Source organism: Uranotaenia lowii, chromosome 3 (genome assembly GCF_029784155.1).
Source record: "Uranotaenia lowii strain MFRU-FL chromosome 3, ASM2978415v1, whole genome shotgun sequence".
Classification (NCBI taxonomy): domain Eukaryota; kingdom Metazoa; phylum Arthropoda; class Insecta; order Diptera; family Culicidae; genus Uranotaenia; species Uranotaenia lowii.
The window spans coordinates 310,826,837-310,849,836 of record NC_073693.1 but is presented as its reverse complement, the minus strand read 5'-3'; the positions used below and the strand labels follow the sequence as shown (position 1 = coordinate 310,849,836).

Here is a 23,000-nt window from a genome sequence, read left to right as displayed (position 1 = left end):
GTTTATAATTTAGTATAGTAAAATGGGTGACTTACGTTTAGTTTCCTTCTGCCTAATCTGTGCTCGCAACTTTGGTAGCACGTGTACTGCTGTATGCTTTCGCAGCACGTGAGCTGGGGAGGTTATGTTAGGTTAGGTTATAATTTATCTATATGCCATTGCATGAATTTACCTGATTGGTAGTACATATAATAGTTATGGTAAAAAAATGTTTCTACCACTCACAACTGCTTGAAGCTAACTAAGCTAACTCACTAAATTAGGAAAATTAGGATTTGATTACAATATTTCTTTAAACGTTTCACAATTTTACCTCGGCACACAATTCACTCGCACACTTGCTCTGCTTATGATTTTTCGTAAGTAAAGACCTGCGGTTACTTTGATCACATTTCGTGATTCAAAATTCTGATTGACGTCAAGTGGCAAGGTGGCTATTAGTGAAAGGTGCTTCACTCCGGACGGTTGTGACAGTAAGTAAGTGCAGAGAAGCGTTTGATCAAAACCCCGATGGACATCGAAGAAGCAGGCAGGCTTGTCAACGAATATTTTAACTGGCATGCATTGAAGTCAACAGTGAAGATCTTGAATTTTGCTGCATTTTGTGTCGTACCAGGGGAGACCGGGGATAAATGAGTAAGTAGGACCCTTATCTTATCACTGTCTTCTCTTAATTATTTGATCTGTTACTTCCGTTTTTTGCGAAAATATTTTATACCGTCTGAAAAGGGGTAGGCTAATAGCGGGTATCCAAACATACGGAAAAATTGTGCCTAATCGATCCACGACAAATCCAAAGTACATGGAAAATGATATTTCAAAGTAGGTACTATACGACAAATCTACAAAAAATACCCAATCAGACGCTATTTATACAGATCACTCTGCTACGTTCGATTAAGTGAACCACGATATTGCCATCGCAACAAGGCTTTTATCGGCATTTTCAAAACTTTTAATAGTTTTTTTTCTGAGCATTTCGACTTCGACATTTCAAGTGAAGATTTAGATGTTTCAAGAATTGTGTACTCACATAGGTATGTCTGGATATAAATTTCAATTGGTCAGTTATTGTTATCATTAGGATCAATATTAGATAAAACGCTGAGATAGGTGACTGATTCTTCAATTGAAAAAAAAAAACCAATAGTACACAATCAAAGGACATGCATTTTTTTAAACAATTTTCTGTTTTATTGTTCTTGCTTTCATGAACTTGATAGCGATGAAACACGCACATGCCTCAGTTGTCAAACATTCCAGTGCAAGAATGGTGCAGATTATAATATTTTGCTTAATTGGAATAAATACAATATCGAAATTATAACGAAATATGCATGCACTAGTCCGGCGTAGACTATTCGATTATTATATTCTTTCGATTTAGAACTTTTATTCTTAAAAAAAAACTATTCCGCAAACGGATCCAACGCACTATCGTAATCTTCACCGAAAGGATTGCCAGCATCGGGTGCAGTTTTCTTCGGAGTTGCATCATCTGCAAACGGATCCTTGGACTTGTCGTAATCGTTGCCTTCATCCTCATCGAAAGGATTCCTTGTTGCAGCCGGGGGATTCTTGCTTGGAATTGGGGATGGTTGCTTAGGCATTGCGCTATAGTTAGACAGCGTTGATGCGGGTTTCGGACTGCCATAGGGTGATAGCTTCGAACTACGATCTTCTCCCCTCGGACGGAACTGCTGCTGGGCCATTAGAGTGGCCTGCTGTCGTTGCCTGATTCTTTCCTGTTCCAGCAGCCTTAAGCGCATTTCACTTTCCTGTGCTTCGAGACGCACCTGTAGATGCCGACTCTCTTCTTGTCGAATCCTAGCTTCGGCACCGGGACCGTAAGCGTTAGAGGAATTGTTGCTAGCGGTTGGTATCGGTTTGGTGATGCGCATATTTTCGGTTTGTTTCGACAGCTGGTGCATTGCGCTGTCCGGTTGAACGGTTGAGGTCTGTGTAATAAAGATTGCTTAAATTTTTGTCGGATAGGTACGTGATTTGTATTTCCCTCAGTCAAAGTCGTTGTCATGTACTAGGGATCTCTGAAATGTTCCAAAGTTAGGAACAAACGGCTCGACCTAGCATCGAACCTTTTACTTAACCATCATAGGGAAATCTCGTCGATACTACTTCTCCTTTAATCTTCAACTTACCTCTAAATGATTAGTATCCTCTTCAACAATAACCAGTTTATTGAAAAGACCCCTTCCGAAATACTCAGCCACAACCGAGAACGGTTCCGGCGAACGGTCCAACAAATTGTGGAAAGCTTCATGCTGACCGCGTGATTCACTCTGGGCCCTCAGAGCATCCATCCATTGGATGTTTTTCTTAGCACACACCGGACAATCCCGTTCTGTTTCTGAATAACCACGGATACAGCTAGAACAAAGAAATATTCATTATCACAATCTTACAAAAAAAACTAATTAATAGAAACTTACTCTTGATGGTAGGAATGTTTGCAGAGGAAAAACAGCGCCGGCCAGGACAAAGGTTGTTTACAGGTGTCACACACCGTATTCCTAAACTCTACGTTTCCCTCCTGTAGTTGTTTGATGTGTCGTTTGATCGAAACCGTTTCCTCGCTGTACTTTCGTGTGAGCTCTTCGTCATGGCGTGTTGATTCTTGCTCTTTGTGGAACACCTGCATGAAATAATCGCGCACCGGAAGTAGCGTGGGGCCGCTGTTGACCGCCAGGCAGTTTAGGATCTGCAGAGGGGCCTGAAGTTTTTCTTGGGCTGTTGAAGGATAGCAAATTTATCAGTGTCCTTAAACTTTACATTTTTGTTGAAACTCACCTATAACCTGTAGCACTTGCGATAGAAGTTTGGGCGGCGCCCCTTCATCATTTTTTAAACCATTCAAAGCCAGCAGCCAAAGAGAGGCATCCGTTTGTCCCAACTTTCTGCAGCACGCGAGCAAATTTTCATAATCTCTATTTCGCAGATAGTGTCGCACAATCAAATGGTACAGTTTGTCTTCTTCGTACAAATACATTACTCCGGGCCAAAATTGGTATAGTCGACACTGAATCAGAACATGATTTTTGTCGTACCGATCAGGACTGGATTTCAGCAAATCCAACAGCTTTTGTTCGAAGCCCGAGGAATGCCAGCGGTATAAATAATGTTCCACCAGGGAATTATAAACAAATTGACTGCAGGACGGCAAATAGCAGATTAGATGTTCCAAGAAATCGATTAGCAGTTCATCGTCCTTGAACAGATGAATGAAATCTTCTGGGTTGCCACGTTCGGCGTTTATTCCATTTTCAAACAGAGTTGGGACATCGTCGCCAAAGTGATCGTTGACGGCACTCGTTCCAAGATCTGTCCGGATATATTCGGTGCAAAGCTTTTTCAACAGTACTATTGTTTGGTTTGGACAATGCTCCATGAGGAGGTGGCCATATTTCTTGACATTTCTTTCGGCTTCCGTGAAAGGCAGCTGCTGGATATAAACCAGTGCTTCGTCGTATCGGGACAAATCTTCTGTGAGGATACTGAGGCAAAGATCGTGTTTTCTGTGAACTTTGGCTAATGCTAGTGCTTGTTCAACTGACGCATTTCTACAGACCTTAATTGCTACATCTACGTCGAAAAGGTTTAATTTGTTCTCATTTTCTAGAAATTGTTTGAGTTGCTCGGTACGATCTAATCGAGTGAAACAGTTCAAAAGCAATGTAGTGTGATCTGCGGAAGCTCTCCCAGATTTATGAATCGCTTGAAGGTAATCCGTCAAATAGTGAATATGGCGCGCATCCAGGAATCGTCTTATGACATAAGATGGTTCCAGAAAACCAATAGTCTTTATGTACTGATCTACAGAACCTGAAAAATCTCCCTTACTGTACAGATGATCACCGTACTGCTTGAATATCCCGGCCAACCCGTCCGCGTCATACTGATTGCTCTTCGCAATCCGAACCGCAATATCGTACAAGTTCTTTTTGAACAACAGATTTAATTTGCTCTGCAAATCTTTTTCATCCAGATGAAATATTTGCTTGCTTTCAGTCAATATGTAGCATGAACCGAATTCTGTCAGAATTGCCACGACTTCCTCAATCGGGCAAGTGAAAACGATGAATTTGTTCTGAATGTCGATCACGGTCAACACAAAACCGTTTCCAGCCCCGGCACGAGTATTTTTCGAAACGATCAACAGATGCGATCGGAACCACTGCAATAGCGTCTTTTTACCTTCCAATGCGTAGCACGGACCACGCCCATCGGAAGTGTAACAGTAAACGGCATCGTCCCGACCCACCATGAAGTGTCCCTCATTGTGTCCGGTTTGCAGAGCACAACAACCCACCGGAGACCGGACCGTGTCCAGATTGATGCGGATCTCTTTGTCCCGACTTTGGAGATTGTACAAATACACGCCGGAATCGGAACATACGAACATCTGTGTTACCTGTGAAAAGCATAAAATTTTGGTAGGTAATTAAAATAATCGCATATGCCATTTCTTACCTTATGGGAGTGTTTAAAGGCTATTCCGCTGATCGATGTCGAACCAGCCGTCAGTTGTTTCAGCGTTTTCGAACGGTCACGGCTGATGTCGCCTCGGTACAGCGAAATGTTGCCCTGCGCAAACCCGATGGCCATGAACTGACCACCCTCGGACACGGCCAGGGCACTCGGAACCGAAACCATGGTGCGCACCGTCCGCAAACACTGTGCCCCAGCAATGGCCGAGACTTTAGCCAGGTTCCAAACTTTGAACGATGGGCCATTAATGTCCTCTCCAACCGTGACCAGCAGGTTGTTTTGTTTGGAAATGTCCGCCAGCAAGATAGAACCTTCGTGACCCTTGAAGCTTATCGGTTCCCAAGACCGGCTAAAAGTATGAATCATCCCCTCGGAGTCGCATATCACGATAAGATTATTTCCAGTGGCGGTGGCTGTAATTCGAGCTCCCTGCAACGTTTCCGCCAGCCGGTCCTTATCAACGCCTTTCCGGAGGTCGAAAAAGTTAAATTTTCGCCACTGATAATCACCAGACAATAGAAAAGAAGGCGTTTAGAACTGCAATTCAGTTTACAGTTAATTTTAACATCTGTTGAGCTTACCTCGAAGATAGCCATTTCCGCTACAAAATAGCCTACCCAGGGGACGTTCTACTGTACCCTACACCGGAATTGTAACAAATTAACTAGAGTTTAGTCACTTTACACCTAAAATCTTCAATGTTTACAAGAATGATGATAATTTTTTAATGATGATGATGAGATGACAGTGCTGTTGACTGAGAAAAATAAGCCTTTGAAAAGTGGTTGATATTTCGGTGATTCATTTTGAACATGGAAATGAAAAAAAAAACATGTTATTACGGAAGAAATTAATACTTTAAACAAAGTATGTAAATAGGTATTTCAAAAAAAAAAAAAAAAAAAGAAACACCGAAAAAGATAACAAAAAAATCCAGGAAAAGGGTAATAGAAATATTCAAAAGATAGGAAAAATTTGATAGTGATTCTTTATAAACATGATATTCACAACTAAGGACCATAAATTTCAAACCGAACCGGAAATGCTTAATTAAAGCATGTATCAAAATCACCTAAAGTTTCACAGACCAAGCGATTTGTCCTCATTGATGGTTACTATTTCCACACTGCGATCGCTTAGTGCCACATTATAAATTTAAGGAGTTAAATAATAATTTTAATTCTTCAACGAGAGAAATTTTAATTCCTTTACATAAAAAAATCTATATTAAATTCAAAGTTCCGGAAATTCGGTACACCTGGCATCGCTTCCTCGATTGAAGTCTGTCAAATTTGAAAAAACGCATACACCTAGCGCCCATTTATCAAACTCGAAACCATAATTTCAGCTTATTTGATTTCCCTGGCAAAAGTCTACCAAAAGTGATACCAACGCGAACAGAAGTCGAATCAAACTCGACAAAACCAACTACCGTGTATACGTCTCTGACCGAGCTGGCGATGCGGATTCGCTGCTGCTGATCATCGACGACGAGTGACGACGTCGAGCGACTTGCATTTTCGAACCGTCGTTTGTGTGGTCTTTTTCGTGGCGACATTTTCTCCTCGGATAATTCGGAAAAAAGTCCGCATTTCCTCCCGTATGGTGCTGTTTCAAAGTCGCGGTCATTTAGCGGATGGAACACAGATCCAGTGACTAGGGCCAGGGACCTAGGGGGCATCCGGCGGAACACCCTTTGCGGGTCGGATTTTCTGCTGCTGGCCATCCCAGTTGGTTTTTTGAGTGCGCGAGTGGTGCGAATATCATTTTTCTCATCTTTCGTGTGGAAAAGAAAGATGGTCGTCGTTGCAGCAGTTGGCGACGGCGATGAAAATTTAAAACGCATTATCAGCCTTCTTTGGTTTTTTATTCGGTATGGACGTTGCAGTAATCAGTGAAAATTGATTTTAGAGGAAGATAATTTCTGTGTTTTCCCGGATTGGATTTTCTTTTAATTGCTGCTAGTGAGTAATAGTGACTGCGGTGACCGAAATAAGCAATGACTCATTGGTCTTGCAGGAGAGGCAATTGTTGCTGATGGCAGCTGGAATAAGCGTATCCCAAGAGGTCGATTGAGTTGTTTGGAATTTGTAACCAGCCGTGGCTTCGGCAACCAAAGTTATAGAAAATAAATCCGCCCATTTCCGCGGAGGTTTCCCTTGGGTGACTCGGACTAAGCCGAGAAGTTTTTCCGGACGAGAGGCGAGTCCCGTGTGCCCTTCAAAAGTTTAACACAGATATAGACGACAGCGAGAAAACTCGTGGCCAGAAAGAAAAATTTCACTCGTGTCACTTTTTGTTTTATTTTTTCTTTCCCTCCTACTTTGGTGGCTCGAAAAAAAAAAACATTCAATTCTGTGTGGATTTTGGTTTCTGTTAAATCGAGGAAGAAAACGTGGATTGGAAATATTTTTGTGTGTTCGCGATTTATGAGCTTATATGCTAGGCTAAGAAGACGTTCCCTGGCCTAGTGTTGGTACCCGTACCAGAAGTTGCTAAGTGCCGGTGTTGGTGAATGAAATAAACTTCCAATTCTCAAAGATTTCCGGTGGATTGTTTTCCTATCGAACCGGATCATCCGAAAATGTGGAACCCATCGTTCGAAATCGTCGTGGAGACGCTGACTGGATCCGAGTTCGAGGTGACCGTCTGCGATCGTGACACGGTCGGGTTCATCAAGTCCAAGATACAGAAATATGAAGGTAAGAAGCTGATTAACTATTGTTCAACATTCTCAGAAATTATATTACATTTTTACAACACAGCAAAGTTTGTTACACAAAATGTAGCAAATGTGCATATTACGGTAAGTTGATGAGGAATATTTATGCAAAGGGTGAAATAATCTAAGATGTTGCGTCATGCCAATTCTGAAATGTGATAAGGATGAGACAGTATAAAATTTAAATCGTGTATTGATTTTAATTTTTCGATAACATCTATAGCCATTATCAAACAAAACGAGTTTAGCTCCTTAAAGCCTAAAGGTATGAGCCGTTTCAAATAAAGAATTTACAAAAAAAAAAAAAAATCTATAGCCATTTAGGTAGTTATCAAAATCACAGCTACAGGAAGCCACCACCGGACTCTAACGGAAACTGTTCTTGGACCCCAGATAATCCCCTTTCCTTTCCTATAATAAGATTTGAATTAACATTGAGTAGCTGCGACGACTACGACCCCCCTCTTACTAACTAGGAAAAATATTCCCGGCACATAAAAAATTTATAAGTAAAATGCTTTAAAAAAACCATTTGTAAATAATCTATAGCCATTTTCAAGAAAAGGCTTCGACAGTGATTCTACTTATATCGTATTTGTTTGTTCCAAGTGTTGCTCTAGGTTAAACACTTGTTTTTACCTGGTGTCGCACTGCCAACCGGTGATAGTGCATAGAAAAGTTTGAGAGAGCGTAAGAGTGAATGAGGTAGTAATACACTGGCGATTTGTGTTTGTTTTTATCGGTTCAAGTGCAACACTGAACGAGGAGAAAAAAACAAATAAGGTACACCGGGGTAACTGTGGACGATGGCTATTAAAGGGTGATACGGTCAAAATTTGGTCAAGGGAAAACGTATTAAATTTCTTTTTCAAGTTTAATTAGTATAAAATTCAGGAAAAATATTCAGTTAGGTTTCCGCTTTTCCAAATCCGAATTGCCGGGCTTTACGCTTAACCCCTGCCATCAGATTTTGTACAGCCACCTTGTCCACCTTCTTCGCCGCAGAAACCCAGTTTGCCTTGAACTGCTGCTCGTCCTTAGCAGTTTTTTTGGTCTTCTTTAGGTTCCGCTAGATAATAGCCCAGTATTTCTCAATTGGGCGGAGCTCTGGCGTGTTGGGAGGGTTCTTGTGCTTGGGAACCACCTGCACGTTGTTGGCGGCGTTCCACTCCATGGTCTTTTTACCGTAATGGCGAGATGCCAAATCCTGCCGAAACAGTACGAAACAGTTGTGTTTCTTGAGGAAAGGCAGCAGACGTTTATTCGAACACTCTTTCACGTAAATTTTTTGGTTGACAGTCCCGGAAGCTATGAAAATGTTGCTTTTCAAGCCACAGGTACAGATGGCTTGCCCAACCAGATATTTCTTCACGAACTTTGACAGTTTCATGTGCTTGAAAATATCTACTACCTTTCCCCTTCCTTTTGCCGTATAAAACTCCTGTCCTGGAAGCTGCTTGTAGTCGGCTTTGACGTAGGTTTCGTCGTCCATTACCACGCAGTCAAACTTCGTCAGCATCGTCGTGTACAGCCTCCGGGATCGCGTCGTCGTATTTTGTTTATCATCACTACCTTCTTGTAAGTCGATAGTCCGGCTCGTTTTTTGGTTCGATACACGGTTGTAGACGATACACCCAGCTTATTTGCGGCATCTCGGAGAGAGGTTAGGGTTTCGCTTGAAACTACCGGCAACTCTCTTTGTTGTCTCAGCGGCTTCCGGTTTTCGATTTTCCCCCGATCCAGACTTCCTGGCTGTCGACAAACGTTCCCCAAACACTTTAATTACATTTCTATCGGTTGATTTGGTAACTTTTAGCGATTTAGCCAGCTTTGCGTGCGAGTAGCTCAGATTTTCGCGATGCGCGAGCAAAATTTTGATACGCTGCTCTTCTTCCTTGGACGGCATTTTGACAACTGAAGAGTGAATTCCAAAATCAAAATAAGAGCAACATTCAACACACACACACACCTTCAAAATGAGGGGAGTTCAGGTTTTTCAAATGCAAAATTGAAAGAAATACGTCAAGTTGCTATTGACCAAATTTTGACCGTATCACCCTTCACATAACATGTAATATGTGTGAAGTCATTATATAGTAGCGTGTTCCTCTAGTGATTGCTAATCAACTTCTTCACGCATGCTAACACAGCATAGACGGGCCATAGACTACACAAATGGTTGTGCAAATTCGATGATTGCACGACGATTGTTTGATCTATGTTCGTTCACACACGATACAAACAAATTTCAAGCGAACACAAACGATTGCTTGCGAAAACAACAACAGCAACAACAAAAATCCACCTCCACCCTGGCTGGCCTGAATTTTGTACAAACAGCACAATACACCATGCCACAGAGGGTGGTTTGTACAAAATATTTTGATCCCGACCGATTTTAGTCAAACCGTTGGCGCGATCATTCAAGCAGTATCATACACGATGCAAATCGTGTTCACAGCGACAAAATTTCATCGAATTTCATCGCATTTGTACAAAAGTTGTGTAGTCTATGGCTGATGTCATGCTGAAGCAACTAGCAACGCGACCTACAGCGCAACGTTCACACGACTAACCAGCTCTCATTTGATCTCCATGGAAATCGCGCAGACCTGTCATACTGGTCGCTTTGTATAGCGCGACCAATCTGATGCCAATGTGTTTTGTAGCGCGACTAGTAGGAAATCCAATAGGAATATTGTTTTTTCTCGATTTGAAGCAGTGATTCCGGGTTTTAAGCACAATAGTACGAAGATCTGTCCGAACTTGTGATAAAAAACTAAAAAATATCTTAATCGGCGAAAAAATTTTCATGAATTCTTAGTTCCGGCAAAAAAAAACAAGGAATTTTGTCGGTTCAAATTTTGGCATTCCTGCAATCCGGGTCGTGATTTGAAGAGTTTTTGATGGCTCCCGAAACAAAGGAGACGATTCAAAGCATTATCAGATGTAGAGAAGTGATGATTTGTAGGGAATTTCAAAGTCACAGGTCGCGCCAGCATGACATACCAATGCGTTGCAACGCATTCTTATTGGAACGTTGCGTTGCGTTGCGTTGCTAGTTGCTTCAGCATGACATCAGCCTATGGCCCGCTTTAAGCGGGCCATAGACTACACAAATGACCTATACAAATTCGATGATTCCACGACGATTGTTTGATCTATGCTCGCCCACACACTATACAAACATTTTTCACGCGAACACAAAAGAAACCATCTTCACACCGGCTGGGAGGATGGTTTGTACAAAATATATCGATCCCGATCGATTTAACTCCAACCGTTTGGGCGCTCATTCAAGCAGTGCCATACACTATGCAAATCGTGTTTACAGCGACGAAATTTCATCGAATTTCATCGCATTTGTACAAATGTTGTGTAGTCTGTGGCCCGCTTTACAGGCACGAAACATTCATGGCAAGCAATTTCACCCAAGTACTCCTCGTACTTCTAAGCTGGGAGTAGAAACTGTTGTCAACTGGCAGCGCAGATGGGACGAGGATGAGTTGAGTCGGTGGCTCACTCGGTTATCCTACACTGAACTCAAATTCACTCTTAAAATACACATGATTTTTCACTTAAAAAACAAGGATCCAGTGATTTTCTGCCATTCAAGTGAGACATATACATTTCACTTGGCAGTCACTTAAATTTCAAGTGAATTCATCCACATTCACTTCAGTCGTAACTTGAATTTGAAGTGAGAAAAAATATTTACTTCCTCATCACTTGAATTTCAAGTGAATGTCGGGTTGTAATTGTGTTTATTTTCAGCGTTCAAAATGGCAAATTCTAAAGAGCAGCGTTTAAAGCTTATGCTGGATTTGGATTTTCCCAATCCTTTACTAGGCGATTTTGGCGGTAGATTGTGTTAAACGTGATGCAAGAAAAAGTTATTTAAAGATGTTATCATGTTTCACCTTGTGGGTTGGACTGGACAGATTTTCACACTATCGCAGTAACCGATCTGCCTTGGGATTACGATGGAATTTTCCAATCAATAAATTTATGGCGAAAGTGTAATGTAAGTACAGACCCCGTTCGATTTTGGCAACATGCCCGCACATTTTGTGTTGCCAAAATCGAATGTTGCCAAAATCGAACGGTTTTTTTTCTTCAATGTTTTTCCTTTATTTTTACAAAATAACTATTTTTATTATCATTAACATTACTTTTAGTTAATTTGCGACCATTTTAGTAAATTTTTTTTATTATTTTTTCTCATGTTTTTGATGCATTTTGCACTATTCTTGCTTTGTTTGTAATCTTGGTTATTTTTGTCATATTTGCTGTTTTTGTCATTCTTCATCATTTTTTAGTTGTTTTTCGTCATTTCCAGTCTTGTTTGATTTTTTTTAAATTTTCTTAAATGTATCATCTTTTTGTCATTTTTGAGTACTTTATAATTTTTTGAAAATTTTTTTGTTTTTATTGTTGTATTTAGCCACCATTTTACAACATAAAAACGTATTTATGATGTTCTTTTCAATTATATTGGTCCTGTTAAAGATAAAACTAAAAGGTAATGTCGCTTCTAAAAACCGTTCGATTTTGGCACATGTGCCAAAATCGGATGTTGCCAAAATCGAATGTTGCCAAAAACGAACGGGGTCTGTATTTGAAATCAAAGTGGTGTTGTATAAATGTTCTTTTATTTATAAACCCTAGAGATAAAGCTTTGTTCATATGTCCAGAAAAACGTTATACGTGATCTTTTCGAAGATGGACAACTATCGGACCCGGAAACGAACCAACCGGTGGGAAAAAAAGTTCGTTTGATTGATCACGGAGTTCAGGAGTGTGTAGAACATCCCTCAAGTCGTTACTTAGAAATTCAGATAAATTTCACTTGAACGTCATAGTGTAATTCACTTGACCGGTCACTTAAGTGAATTCACTTGACCCATCACTTAAAATTCAAATGAAATTACGTATGGCAAGAATTTACTACAGATGTCACTTACTTTTTAAGTGAAAATTATTTTGCGTATCATGGTAAGCATTAAGCCTTGTTTTAATAGATTTTACGTGTGTCGAGATTTTATTCGTGTATTTTCCCGTCTCATGTCCAATCATTATTTCTTGAATGCGGTACTCTATAAATATTGCTGGCAGTAATTTTGTGTGGCTGTGGACAAGGTTACCACGACATCGAGCATACCGTTTGGTCATGTGAGGCCCACCTGGCCGCCAGAGCGAATTTAATAGACTCCCTTCAGGCCCGAGGAAAACCACCCTGCACCCCAGTAAGAGATGTATTAGCTGCGATAGACATTGATTACATGTTCGAAATATACCTTTTCCTAAAAGCTATTGATCTTCGTCCCTCCATACGTAACACATTCGTATCAGATTTTCTATCCAAAAACTCGGACATAACAACAGGTGGATATGAGTAGTCAACTAATAGAGAATTCGTTTTCGTGTGGTGGTGCACCGGGGCACTACCGGTAGTGCACTTTTTGCTGTTTTCATGCTCGTTTTCAGGGATGGTGGCCCACTGGTAGTGCACCATAAAGTGGACGGTGGAACACTCTGAAAATATTCGGTGTTGCTGGCGCTCTCACCAATACTATCATGATTTTTGACAGGACGTGCTTCCCGATGTAAACAAATATCAGCTGGTCTTGTTTATTTCTATACCGCAAAAATTGCGTTCTAGCTATTTCCACATTGTGTTTTTTCCTTAAGGATTAATTAATTTACGGAAACTTGTTCCGGATTCAATATCAGTGCCGTTTCCAGCAGAGGCTGAGAATTTTATCCGAAGAAAACGTTCCAAAGCAAACAAACGAATCTCGGCCCTCAAGCAACTGGAGGCAGCCGGAAAGTTACCAAGAGTCACTCGTTTCATCTTCAAGCAAAAATGGAAAATGCGGATCGGACGCTCCCAAGAAGAAATGTGCCCAGAAGGCTTGCTGCAATCGGTTCCAGGAGATACCGAAGAAGAGCAGCAAATCCGAGTGCAAAAATTGCAACCGCCCAAACGGAATCGCCCAAACCGAAGAGTTCTCTTGCTCGGGCGGGTCCCTTAAGTTGGTCTCGTGCAGCAAGAAGCGTTAAGCTGCTTCGAAGCTACTCTGCTACAAGCCAGCTTCGAGCGTTGAAGCCTCCGAGTGCGTGAAAATCGGGAAAGAACTGTGCTTTATTTAGGGTGACGATGCTCGGTTGCGTCAAGTCCCGGATTCCAACCCGTTGCCCTTCAAAAAAGGCAGTTCGAGACTGCACCCGCATTGGGGGCTTGAATTTCTTTTTTTATACGGGATTTTCATCCTGTGGGATGATTCATCCCTACAAGGGCTTGTATTGTATTGTATTGTTATTAAACTTTTCCGCGATCCGAGTTCGCCGTTTTCGATTTTTTATTTGTATTCTGAAACGGAAATACTCGAACGAAGAAGATGAGATTTGCGAGGAATAAACGATACTCTCAAGACAAAATATCGGAACCATCAAGCTGGGGTAACTGCAGTCCAGCAGCAGCAAACATAGACCGCCCAGAATCAGCCGGTATTGCAGTTATTATCATCAGGGCCAGAGGCGAACCTACCAAGCAAGCCTCTAATAAAATTAATCTGAAATTTTCACAATTTAACATAGTACATACACACTTAGAAAAATCCATGTAACATTACATGCAATAGCATGGGTAGAAGGGAATCGGGCATTTACACGCAACAGTACAGCTTGTTTCATGTAAACTTCCCATCGCATTCAACTGCTTTGTTTACTGTAGGTTTACATTTCCAATGTCACTCTTAGATGTGGCTATTTATCCAATAAGAAAAAGATTGGGTTTCTCGTTTATAATACATTTATTTCCTAACACAAAAACTGCATCTAATGATAACAAGCTAACATTTTGATCAAATTGAATATTACACACTGAATTATTCACTGACACAAAACGCCGGTTGGTGTTTTCCGATTCCCTCAGCGACGGCAACGACGACAGGTGCCGGAGGACATCGAAAGCAACTGTCGAATTTCTGCAAAATAACAAATGGGACAAGTTAATCAACATTGTAATTACTTCTCAAAAAGGTATTTCAATATATTTTCAGTTACCTTACTAAATAATTCCGTGCCCTTCACCTCCGGGAGGAGTCTCCAACTCGATCGGAAGCGAACAGCACACGAACAGGTACAACAAAACACGAACAAAGGTTGAGAAACTGAGATTTACATGAAATTACAAGATAATTTCATCGTAAATGCCAAGATGCTATACTCTTTTTCATATTTTCTGCGGCGATGAGACGAAAAAGTGTAATGTAAGATTACATTTTTCTTTCTGTGTAAATTCATGCTAAAATTTTTATATTATTTGCAAGACAATGATCAACTGAAGTAAATTTGATTTCAATTTTCGAAGTCAAACGAAAACAAATACCAGCTGTAATGGATTTTTGACAGCTTGATGTTTTCTGTTGACACTGCCGATTTCACACACACCAACAAAGGTGAGTGCAAAACTCGATTCATGCTCGTTTTCAGCGTGGAAGGTGCAACACTTTCGGGTGGTGAAAACAAATACGGTATAAGTTAGGCTAAGCCAAAAACTCGAACGTTACAAGTTGTTATACTTCCTCCCCCTCTTGCCTTTGACGATGCATTCAAGTTATCTTTGACCATTCGTTGCATGAAAGGATTCAAGATATTCGCTTCCCTATCCAGCCTCTGGATTGATCCTAGCGGATTTCGCTTTACTTTCTTCTTGATCAATTTTACCACATTTCCAATGCGTGCAGAACGTGGCTTTCCACTACCCGGCTTCCGTGGAAATGATCCATCAAGAAGAGAACGTTTGATGCGGTAAAAAGTCTTTAGATGGCATGCTACAGTAGACTGAGTCGATTTGGGGTCATTTCCGAATTTCTCAAACCCCGGGGTCTAAAAAGCTTCGTTTTGGTTTAAAACTCAGCTTATGCCTTACCATGAGTATTAGACTGCCCCAAATTTGTATGGGAAATTCAAAACCTGTGAAATGTTCTGCGCTGCAGGCTTAAATTGGTCCTAGGCCTAGTACAAGGTCTCATGCCAAATTTGGGCCAGATCGGATCACGGGAAGGGTCGCTCTACGAGCCTGAAGTTTATATGGGATTTTGAGACATTTTGTTCTGGAGAAACATGAAAAACCTGTTTTCATCAATAACTTTGGTTCCCGTCGGCCGATTTCTTTCAAAAATGGGTTTTCTTAAAGCCTTAATTATGAAAAAGATTTCATCCGAAGACCGCATTTCAATTAGAGTTAAGATATGAAAGTTATTAGGGTTCAAAAAGCGGGCTAACGTTTTTAAGAGCGGTATTCATCACTGTTAATAAGTCGATGCGGTCGAACATATTGACGCCTCATTAACAGTGCTAGAATACCACCGTTAAAAAAGTTAGCCCATTTTTTAAGCCTATATAATAATTTTTTTTTATCTTAACTCTTATCGAAATGTATGTTTGTTTGAATTGTTTTGTTTTACCTCCCCGCGGTGCCGGCTGGGGTGCGAGTAACCTAAGCGGAGATCGGGTACCCAACCCCGGTGGATGCTTTGGTCGCATGCAGACTGAGAAGGTGGCCGCACGCGTCTGTTCCCCAGGTCAGGGGCGGCGTGCAACAACAACCGAGCGTCTGTTCTCCAGGTCAGGGGCGGCTCAAACAGCGTCTGTCTGGCAGCAAGCGGCTGAATTTATGAAATGCGGCTCCCGCCAGCTAAGTCCAAGATGGCAGCCCCATCGCGGGATAGGGACTTTAGGCTAACAACCTACTGCTCCCGATTTGAAATTGTTACGGAATCCGAAAGAAATGACCGACCTGGAACTTTGGCGACGACTTTTAGCATGAAAACACGGACACGAATTGGAACTTGGAATGTTTTAACCCTTGCCCAACAAGGCAAACTGGAACAACTTGCTAGAGAGGCTAGCCGCCTCAAGCTTGAAATTCTGGGACTGAGCGAAGTCCGTTGGCCTAATACTGGAGAACACAAGACACAATCCGGGCAAGTCCTGCTTTACTCTGGCATACGAGGAGAACATGCTACTCGGGAACGAGGAGTTGGTTTCCTGTTAAGCCCGCAGGCCTACGCGGCCCTCATTAGATGGGAACCGATAAACGAAAGAATAATCGTAGCCAGATTTAGAACACGGGTTAGAAACCTTACAATGGTCCAGTGTTATGCGCCAACTGACGTTGCCGACTTGCAGAAGAAAGAGCAGTTTTACAGTCAACTGAACAGCGTGGTTGAGAGAATTCCGAAGGGTGACATTCAAATCCATTTGGGCGACTTCAACGCAAAGATTGGCTCCGACAATCAGGACCTTGAGCGCATCATGGGGCGCCATGGCATAGGACAGATGAGCGAAAACGGAGAGCTGTTTGTAGAATTTTGTGGCAACAACAACATGGTGATCGGTGGATCGCTCTTCCCCCATCGACCAGCACATAAGGTCACTTGGGTATCCCGAGATGGCCGAACAGAAAATCAAATTGACCACATCTGCATCAGCCGAAAATGGAGAAGGAGCCTTCTTGATGTCCGCAACAAGCGAAGCGCAGACATTGCATCTGACCATCACCTCGTCCTTGGCGAGATACGACTGAGAGTTGCACGTGTCCAACGGCGCGAGGAGAAAGTCGGGTGTCGATACGACGTCCGCCGGTTGGAGAATCCAGAGGTGAAAAGGGCATACGTTGAACAGCTAGAATCCCGAGCCTCGGAGCTGCCGACAGACGGAACAGTCGAAGAACAGTGGTGTGGAATCAAGAATGCCTTTATCACGACGAGCCTCGGTAAAGTTTGTGGAAGAAGGAGTGAATGGATGTCGGATGAAACTTGGAGGATGGTCGATGATCGGAGAAAGGCGAAAGTCGGAATTGAGCAGGCATGTACCGGGTCAGCCAAAGCAGCCGCCCGCTTACGATATGCGGAGCTGGAAAAGGCAGTTAAACGAGCTTGTAGACGAGACAAGAGAGCCTGGACAAACTATCTAGCCGAAGAGGGAGAAAGAGCCGCCGCCAATGGAGATATCCGATTACTTTATGACATTTCTCGCCGCCTCAGTGGTGCAAGGACTAATGCAAGAATGCCGCTAAAAGACCGAGCAGGTCAGTTATTGACCGATCGAACAGATCAGCTCAAATAATGGACTGAGCACTTCGAACAACTCTTCCGAGTCACGAATAGCGATGGCCAACAGAATCTGCAGCTCGAAGCGCCAACAGTAAGTCGCATAAATGGCGTCAACTCGGATGCGCCTTCGCTGGCTGAAATAGAAGCGGCAATCAAAAACATGAAATCCAACAAAGCACCTGGGATCGATTGCATCCCTGCTGAAAGCCGACCCTGCCCTATCAGCACAAATGTTGCACCGTCTTTTCGCTGACATCTGGGATACTGCAACATTCCCGGCCGACTGGAGGCAGGGTATCCTCGTAAAGGTCCCGAAGAAAGGAGACCTGACAGAGTGCGGTAACTGGCGTGGCATAGTCGATCTGTACAACCCTCAAAGTACTCTGCAAAGTGATTCTGAACAGGATCCAGGAGAAAATAGACGCTACACTCCGACGGCAACAAGCTGGATTCCGATCTCGACGATCATGTGTGGACCACATCACAACGCTACGAATCATACTGGAACAAATCAACGAATTCCAGGACTCTCTTCTGCTGGTGTTCGTTGATTTCGAAAAAGCATTCGACCGACTTAACCATGAAAACATCTGGGCGGCTCTAAGGCGACGAGGGGTCCCAGAGAAACTAGTCCATCTCATCGAAGCACAGTATGAGGCATTTTCGTGCAAGGTCTTACACGACGGTGTCTTGTCCGAACCAATCCCGGTAACTGCTGGAGTGAGACAAGGATGTATTCTATCACCGCTACTTTTTCTAATCGTAATGGATGAGATTCTGATTGGATCGATTGACTGTGCACCGAACCGAGGATTGCCGTGGAATCCTTCAACAATGGAGCAACTGAACGACCTTGACCTGGCTGACGATATTGTTTTGCTCGCCCAAACACAACCAGATATGCAGAGCAAACTCGACGACCTCACCGAAAGTTCCAAGGCAGCAGGTCTCAAAGTCAATGTCGGAAAGACCAAGTCGATGGAGAGCAACACAGGAAATCCCTCCAGTTTCATGGTAGCTGGGCAACAAGTTGAGAAAGTGGAGTGCTTCCAGTATCTTGGTAGCCAGATTACGCCTGATGGTGGTACCAGAAAAGACATCGAAACGCGGATCAGAAAGGCCCGATTTGCGTTTGCGAGTCTCCGAAACATCTGGCGGTCACGCCAGATCTCTCTACGAACAAAAATTCGAATCTTCAACTCAAACGTCAAATCCGTATTGCTGTACGGGTGCGAAACTTGGTGCACATATGCGGTAACGACGCGAAAACTGCAAGTATTTGTAAACCGCTGCCTGCGGAATATCATCCGCGCTTGGTGGCCTGGCAACTGGATCTCGAATGAGGAACTACATCGCCGGTGTCATCAAAAGGCGCTAGAAATCGAGATTCGGGAACGTAAGTGGAGATGGATTGGGCACACGCTGCGAAGAGATGAAAACGAGATTTGCAGAGAGGCGCTAGATTGGAATCCAGAAGGTCATCGAAGAAGAGGCAGACCCAGAAATTCGTGGCGGCGAAGCCTAGCCGCTGAAATCCGAACTGTCGACGAGAATCTTGACTGGGACCAGGTGAAGACGCTGGCTTCGGATCGTCAACAGTGGAGGTCTTTTACCACGGCCCTATGCACCGGAGGATCGGCGCGGGATCATTAAGTAAGTTAAGTCTTATCGAAATTCGGATGATTTTTTTTCATAATTTAGGCTTTAAGATAACCCATTTTTGAAAGAAATCGGCTGACGGAAACCAAAGTTATTGATGAAAAACTGGTTTTTCATGTTTATCCCGAACAAAATGTCTCAAAATCCCATACAAACTTCAGGCTCGTTGAGTGACCCCTTCCCGTGATCCGATCTCGCCCAAATTTGGCATGAGATCTTGTACTAGGTCAAGGATCAATTTTAGCCTGCAGCGCATAACTTTTTCAAAAGTCGGGTCATTTGGGGCACTCTAATAAATATCCAGCAAACAAATAGGAATTTATTCACCGCACCAACCGATATGTAATATTTCGAACGTTCTGACCTTGTATTTTTTACCAAAAACGTTAACCCGAAGAACGTATTAAAAAAAACCTGCATTCCTGGCTCAATATAGCAAGACTCGGTTTATTCTTATCGATGAGAATTTTTTACAACATAAGATTAAAGCCTCTCTAACGGACATATGGTGTAATTTTTTGGATAACTTAAATTGAACGGTCGTTCCCGTTATCATATAATCTTCCCAAATACAACTGCAACTCTCTCGCATAGTCATCAATCCGGCTCAGAACGATGGATGATTAACCTTGGACGGTACAATCGTCCTTTCTTTTTGTCACCCTGCTGATATGAATGGCATGGTGTGGTGGTGGCCATTGTCGTCTGAGAAAAAGATGAATGCTTGTTGGTAATGTGGCGGGCCTTTTTCCATACATACGGGTAATTGAAATACAGTCGGTAGCTATCATCGTCGGTCACACGCGGATGATCCAATTGAAACGAAACGACAACAACCACAACCAAATTGTGTTCAGCTCATTGATACTGAACGTGTTTCCTTTCCTCATGCTTTAATAGTAAGATTTTCGTCTTAGTTATTCTTTTTGTTTTTGGAATTGTATGTAATTTTTTTTTAATATTTCCATCTCCAACTCACTTTCACGTATGTTTGAAGTATGTACGGTCCAATAAATCGATTCCTGCAACGCCGTCAAATGGGTTAGTAACGAGCAGCTGTTTCCCTGAGTAACAAACAACCGAATGACGATAAATCGCCATATTTTTTGTAGCTACCACTTGTGTTTGTGTTTCATAACGTTATTAGCAATGTTTGGAGATTGCAACTCACATCTCGAAGAATGTGTGCACATAGACTTGGAATGATTTTTGTTTCCTTTTTTACCGATTTGTGGTGCGGTTTTCAGTGCCCAGGTGATAATGATAAGGTCTACTGTTGTTGTTTACAGTTATCTGGGTACTTCCTGCCACTCGTTGATGCTGAATGTATTTTTGAGCGACTGAAATCATTTATTGGAGGAGAAAAATATCAAGCAAAATGACGAAAGTCGCCTCGTAATATAGAACTTGTTAAATAATTTGTTTGAAATGGATCGCGAATCAGACGACAAATATTGATGCAAACTTAAGTGGATTCATTCTATGATCGACATAGCAACAATATTGAGCAATTTATATTGAATCAATGAACTTATTGATCTATTCTGACGATACCTAGTAACAGGTCTTTAAATGATTCCATTAATCCAATGCGGTATACAAATTACCTCAGTTTCCTTATTTTGTATAGATACTTTAATCTGTCTAAAACAAATTATGGCCTTAATAATGAAAAATTAGGCAATTCAACAATACAAATAATAGTTTCGACTACATTTTTATGTTTGATTTGAATAATTCAAATTGAAATATTTTAAATTCAACTATATTTTTCTGATTGATTGCAGAGGGCAACAGCATTTTTGGTTTCAAAAACTGTATTTCGAAGAATTTAGCGCTCTAAATTCGAATCTATTGTTAAATTTGGTCTACCATCTCTAGTTTTTTTTGTGATTTGCCTTTTTAATAAACTTCACCTCGCTAGGTAAAATTTACCTTTTTTGGATTCACCTTTTTTCTCGATGAAATGTACCTTTTTTATCTACTTGATTCAGGTAAACTTTACCTCACATTCACTGTGAGGTGAGTTTCACCTCGAAAAGGTAGAAGTTACCTTTTCGGCTTCCAGAGCGTTCACCTTGCTATCTCGGCAAATTTTACCTTTTTATTATTTTCCGTGTGGGTTAAGGTTAGGAGGGATTTGTGATTTTTTTGTAGCTTAGTTCTTAAAAAATCGTAGAAATCTCAAAAAGTCAATCTCGCGTTTTTTATTGACGTATTAGCAATGTTCAAGTAATTTTGAATCACAATTAAAATATCAATTTTCCCTCCTGGTCCTCCTTTTGGTGATTTTAAAGGGTTAAAAATCGTAATTTGGGAGCTGTTTGGGACACTCCTAAATCAAATTCGATTGAGCGAAGAAAAATTACCTTAATGTTGGGTTAGATTACTATAAGAAAGAAGGAAAAATATTCAAATAAAAAGTCTGATTGAGCAGAAATTTTGCACAGGTCAGTTTTTTGTACGTCTCGGTGGCCGAGCGATTAGCGTGATAATAGCTGATCCACTAATGACATGGTTTTGATTCCCATCTCGCTGCTGCTTGTTAAATGTTGTTAATCTTAAGTTGTCCACGTTTATTCAATCAAGCCTGAATCGGCTAAGACGGTGTTTGTCTTTGAAAAAATGTATATGGTCGTTTTTTGAAAATCAATGATGAAATTTTTCCTATACTTCCATTGCCACTGTAATGTAAATTTGTAATTCACTGCCTCATATCAATCGCACAATCCGGTATCGAATTTTGAATACGACGAATGCGGCAACATCACTGTTTCGAAAAAAAGCGCGTTCAAAGTTTGACAGCTCCATAAGCTCTCAGCAAAAATATTATTTTTTTTTCAATTTCTCGAAAAGCAAATATCATTCAGATAACTTTGTACTATCAAAATGTAGATTTAAAAACGTACTTTTTGACCCTGCTGATTTGCTGATATCTCAATTCATTTACATTTGGCGCATTCGCCCTCTTCAAAATTCACTACCGAATTGTGATTCAATACATTACACCTATTTACAGTCGAAGGAAAAAAAATCAATCAGACAATATGATTGAAATTATTATATTTATAGTTCGTTGTTCAAAATTATCATAATTTGTAAACACCTAAGGACCAACACGAAATTATTGCGACACCGAAAATGTCATGCAAATTTTTTATAATGTTAAGAATCAAACCATAACTTTAGGGTAGTTTTATAGTGTCATCCGGTACCAGTTTCTCAGTTTTTTTTTTCATTTTCTTAACATGTCTTTTTCGTCTATGACTGTCTTTTTGCTCTTCCGAAGTTTCCGCTTCATTATTTCCCAGTACTGCTCCACCGAGCGCAGCTCCGGACAGTTAGGCGGGTTCATGTCTTTTGGAACAAAATAGACATAATTGGCTTCAAACCACTCCAAGACACTTTAAGAATAGTGACATGATGCCAAATCCGGCCAAAATAGCGGAACTTCGTCGCGCTGCTGCAAGAACGGCAAAAGGCGCTTTTCGAGGCACTCAGATTTGTAGATCTCGCCATTTACTGTGCCCTTTGTCACGGAAGGCTCACTCCTCAGTCCACAAGATCAGATGGCCTGCCAAACGAGATGTTTGGAGGCGAACTTCGACATTTTCTTCTTCTTAAATTTGTCGTCCAGATCGAACTTGCTGTCGCCAGTGGAGAACTGCCGGAATTTGCTCAAAGCCGGTTTTTATACACGTTTCGTCGTCCATCACACAGCAGCCATATTTTGTCAGCATCTTCTCGTAGAGCTTCTGTGCCGGAATTTTAGCTGTCGATTGTTGCCACTCATCGCGGTTTGGGAATTTCTGTACCTTGTGTGTATGTAGTCCAGCTCTCTTCTTCGCATTCTAAACGTAGCTCTGCGACATGCCGATCTTTTTAGCCAAATCACGGCTTGAGACGTTGGGATTTGCTTTATTCATCCGCTTCACCTTTCCCTCTTATCTTTTTGTTCTCCGATCCCGGTTTTCTTCCAGCTCCTTTGC

General features: G+C 41.7%; 2 protein-coding genes across 2 annotated transcripts in view; one reads left to right on the top strand and one right to left on the bottom strand.

Annotated features, from left to right (window-relative positions):
- Positions 1 to 1,194: 1,194 nt before the first annotated feature.
- Positions 1,195 to 5,222, bottom strand: LOC129754126 (vacuolar protein sorting-associated protein 11 homolog). The gene is made up of 6 exons (XM_055749995.1): positions 5,088 to 5,222; positions 4,489 to 5,004; positions 2,809 to 4,429; positions 2,451 to 2,748; positions 2,160 to 2,388; positions 1,195 to 1,958 (listed from the first exon to the last, which is right to left on the bottom strand). The coding sequence occupies exons 1-6, from the start codon at positions 5,100 to 5,102 to the stop codon at positions 1,410 to 1,412; spliced, it is 3,228 nt and encodes a 1,075-aa protein (XP_055605970.1). The 5' UTR covers positions 5,103 to 5,222; the 3' UTR covers positions 1,195 to 1,409.
- An 801-nt stretch (positions 5,223 to 6,023) lies between these two features.
- LOC129756528 (uncharacterized) overlaps positions 6,024 to 23,000 on the top strand; it is a 30,445-nt gene continuing 13,468 nt past the window's right edge. Inside the window, exon 1 of the mRNA XM_055753440.1 lies at positions 6,024 to 7,208. Within this exon, the coding sequence (XP_055609415.1) occupies positions 7,091 to 7,208 (118 nt within the window). The 5' untranslated portion in view covers positions 6,024 to 7,090. The remainder of the gene's footprint in view (positions 7,209 to 23,000) is intronic.

Excerpts from the sequence above, each read along its gene's own strand:
- LOC129754126 (XM_055749995.1), bottom strand. Across the intron at positions 4,430-4,488 it reads CCTTTAAACACTCCCATAAG|GTAACACAGATGTTCGTATG; the intron begins GTAAGAAATGGC and ends TGCTTTTCACAG. Across the intron at positions 1,959-2,159 it reads AGGATACTAATCATTTAGAG|ACCTCAACCGTTCAACCGGA; the intron begins GTAAGTTGAAGA and ends TTTATTACACAG.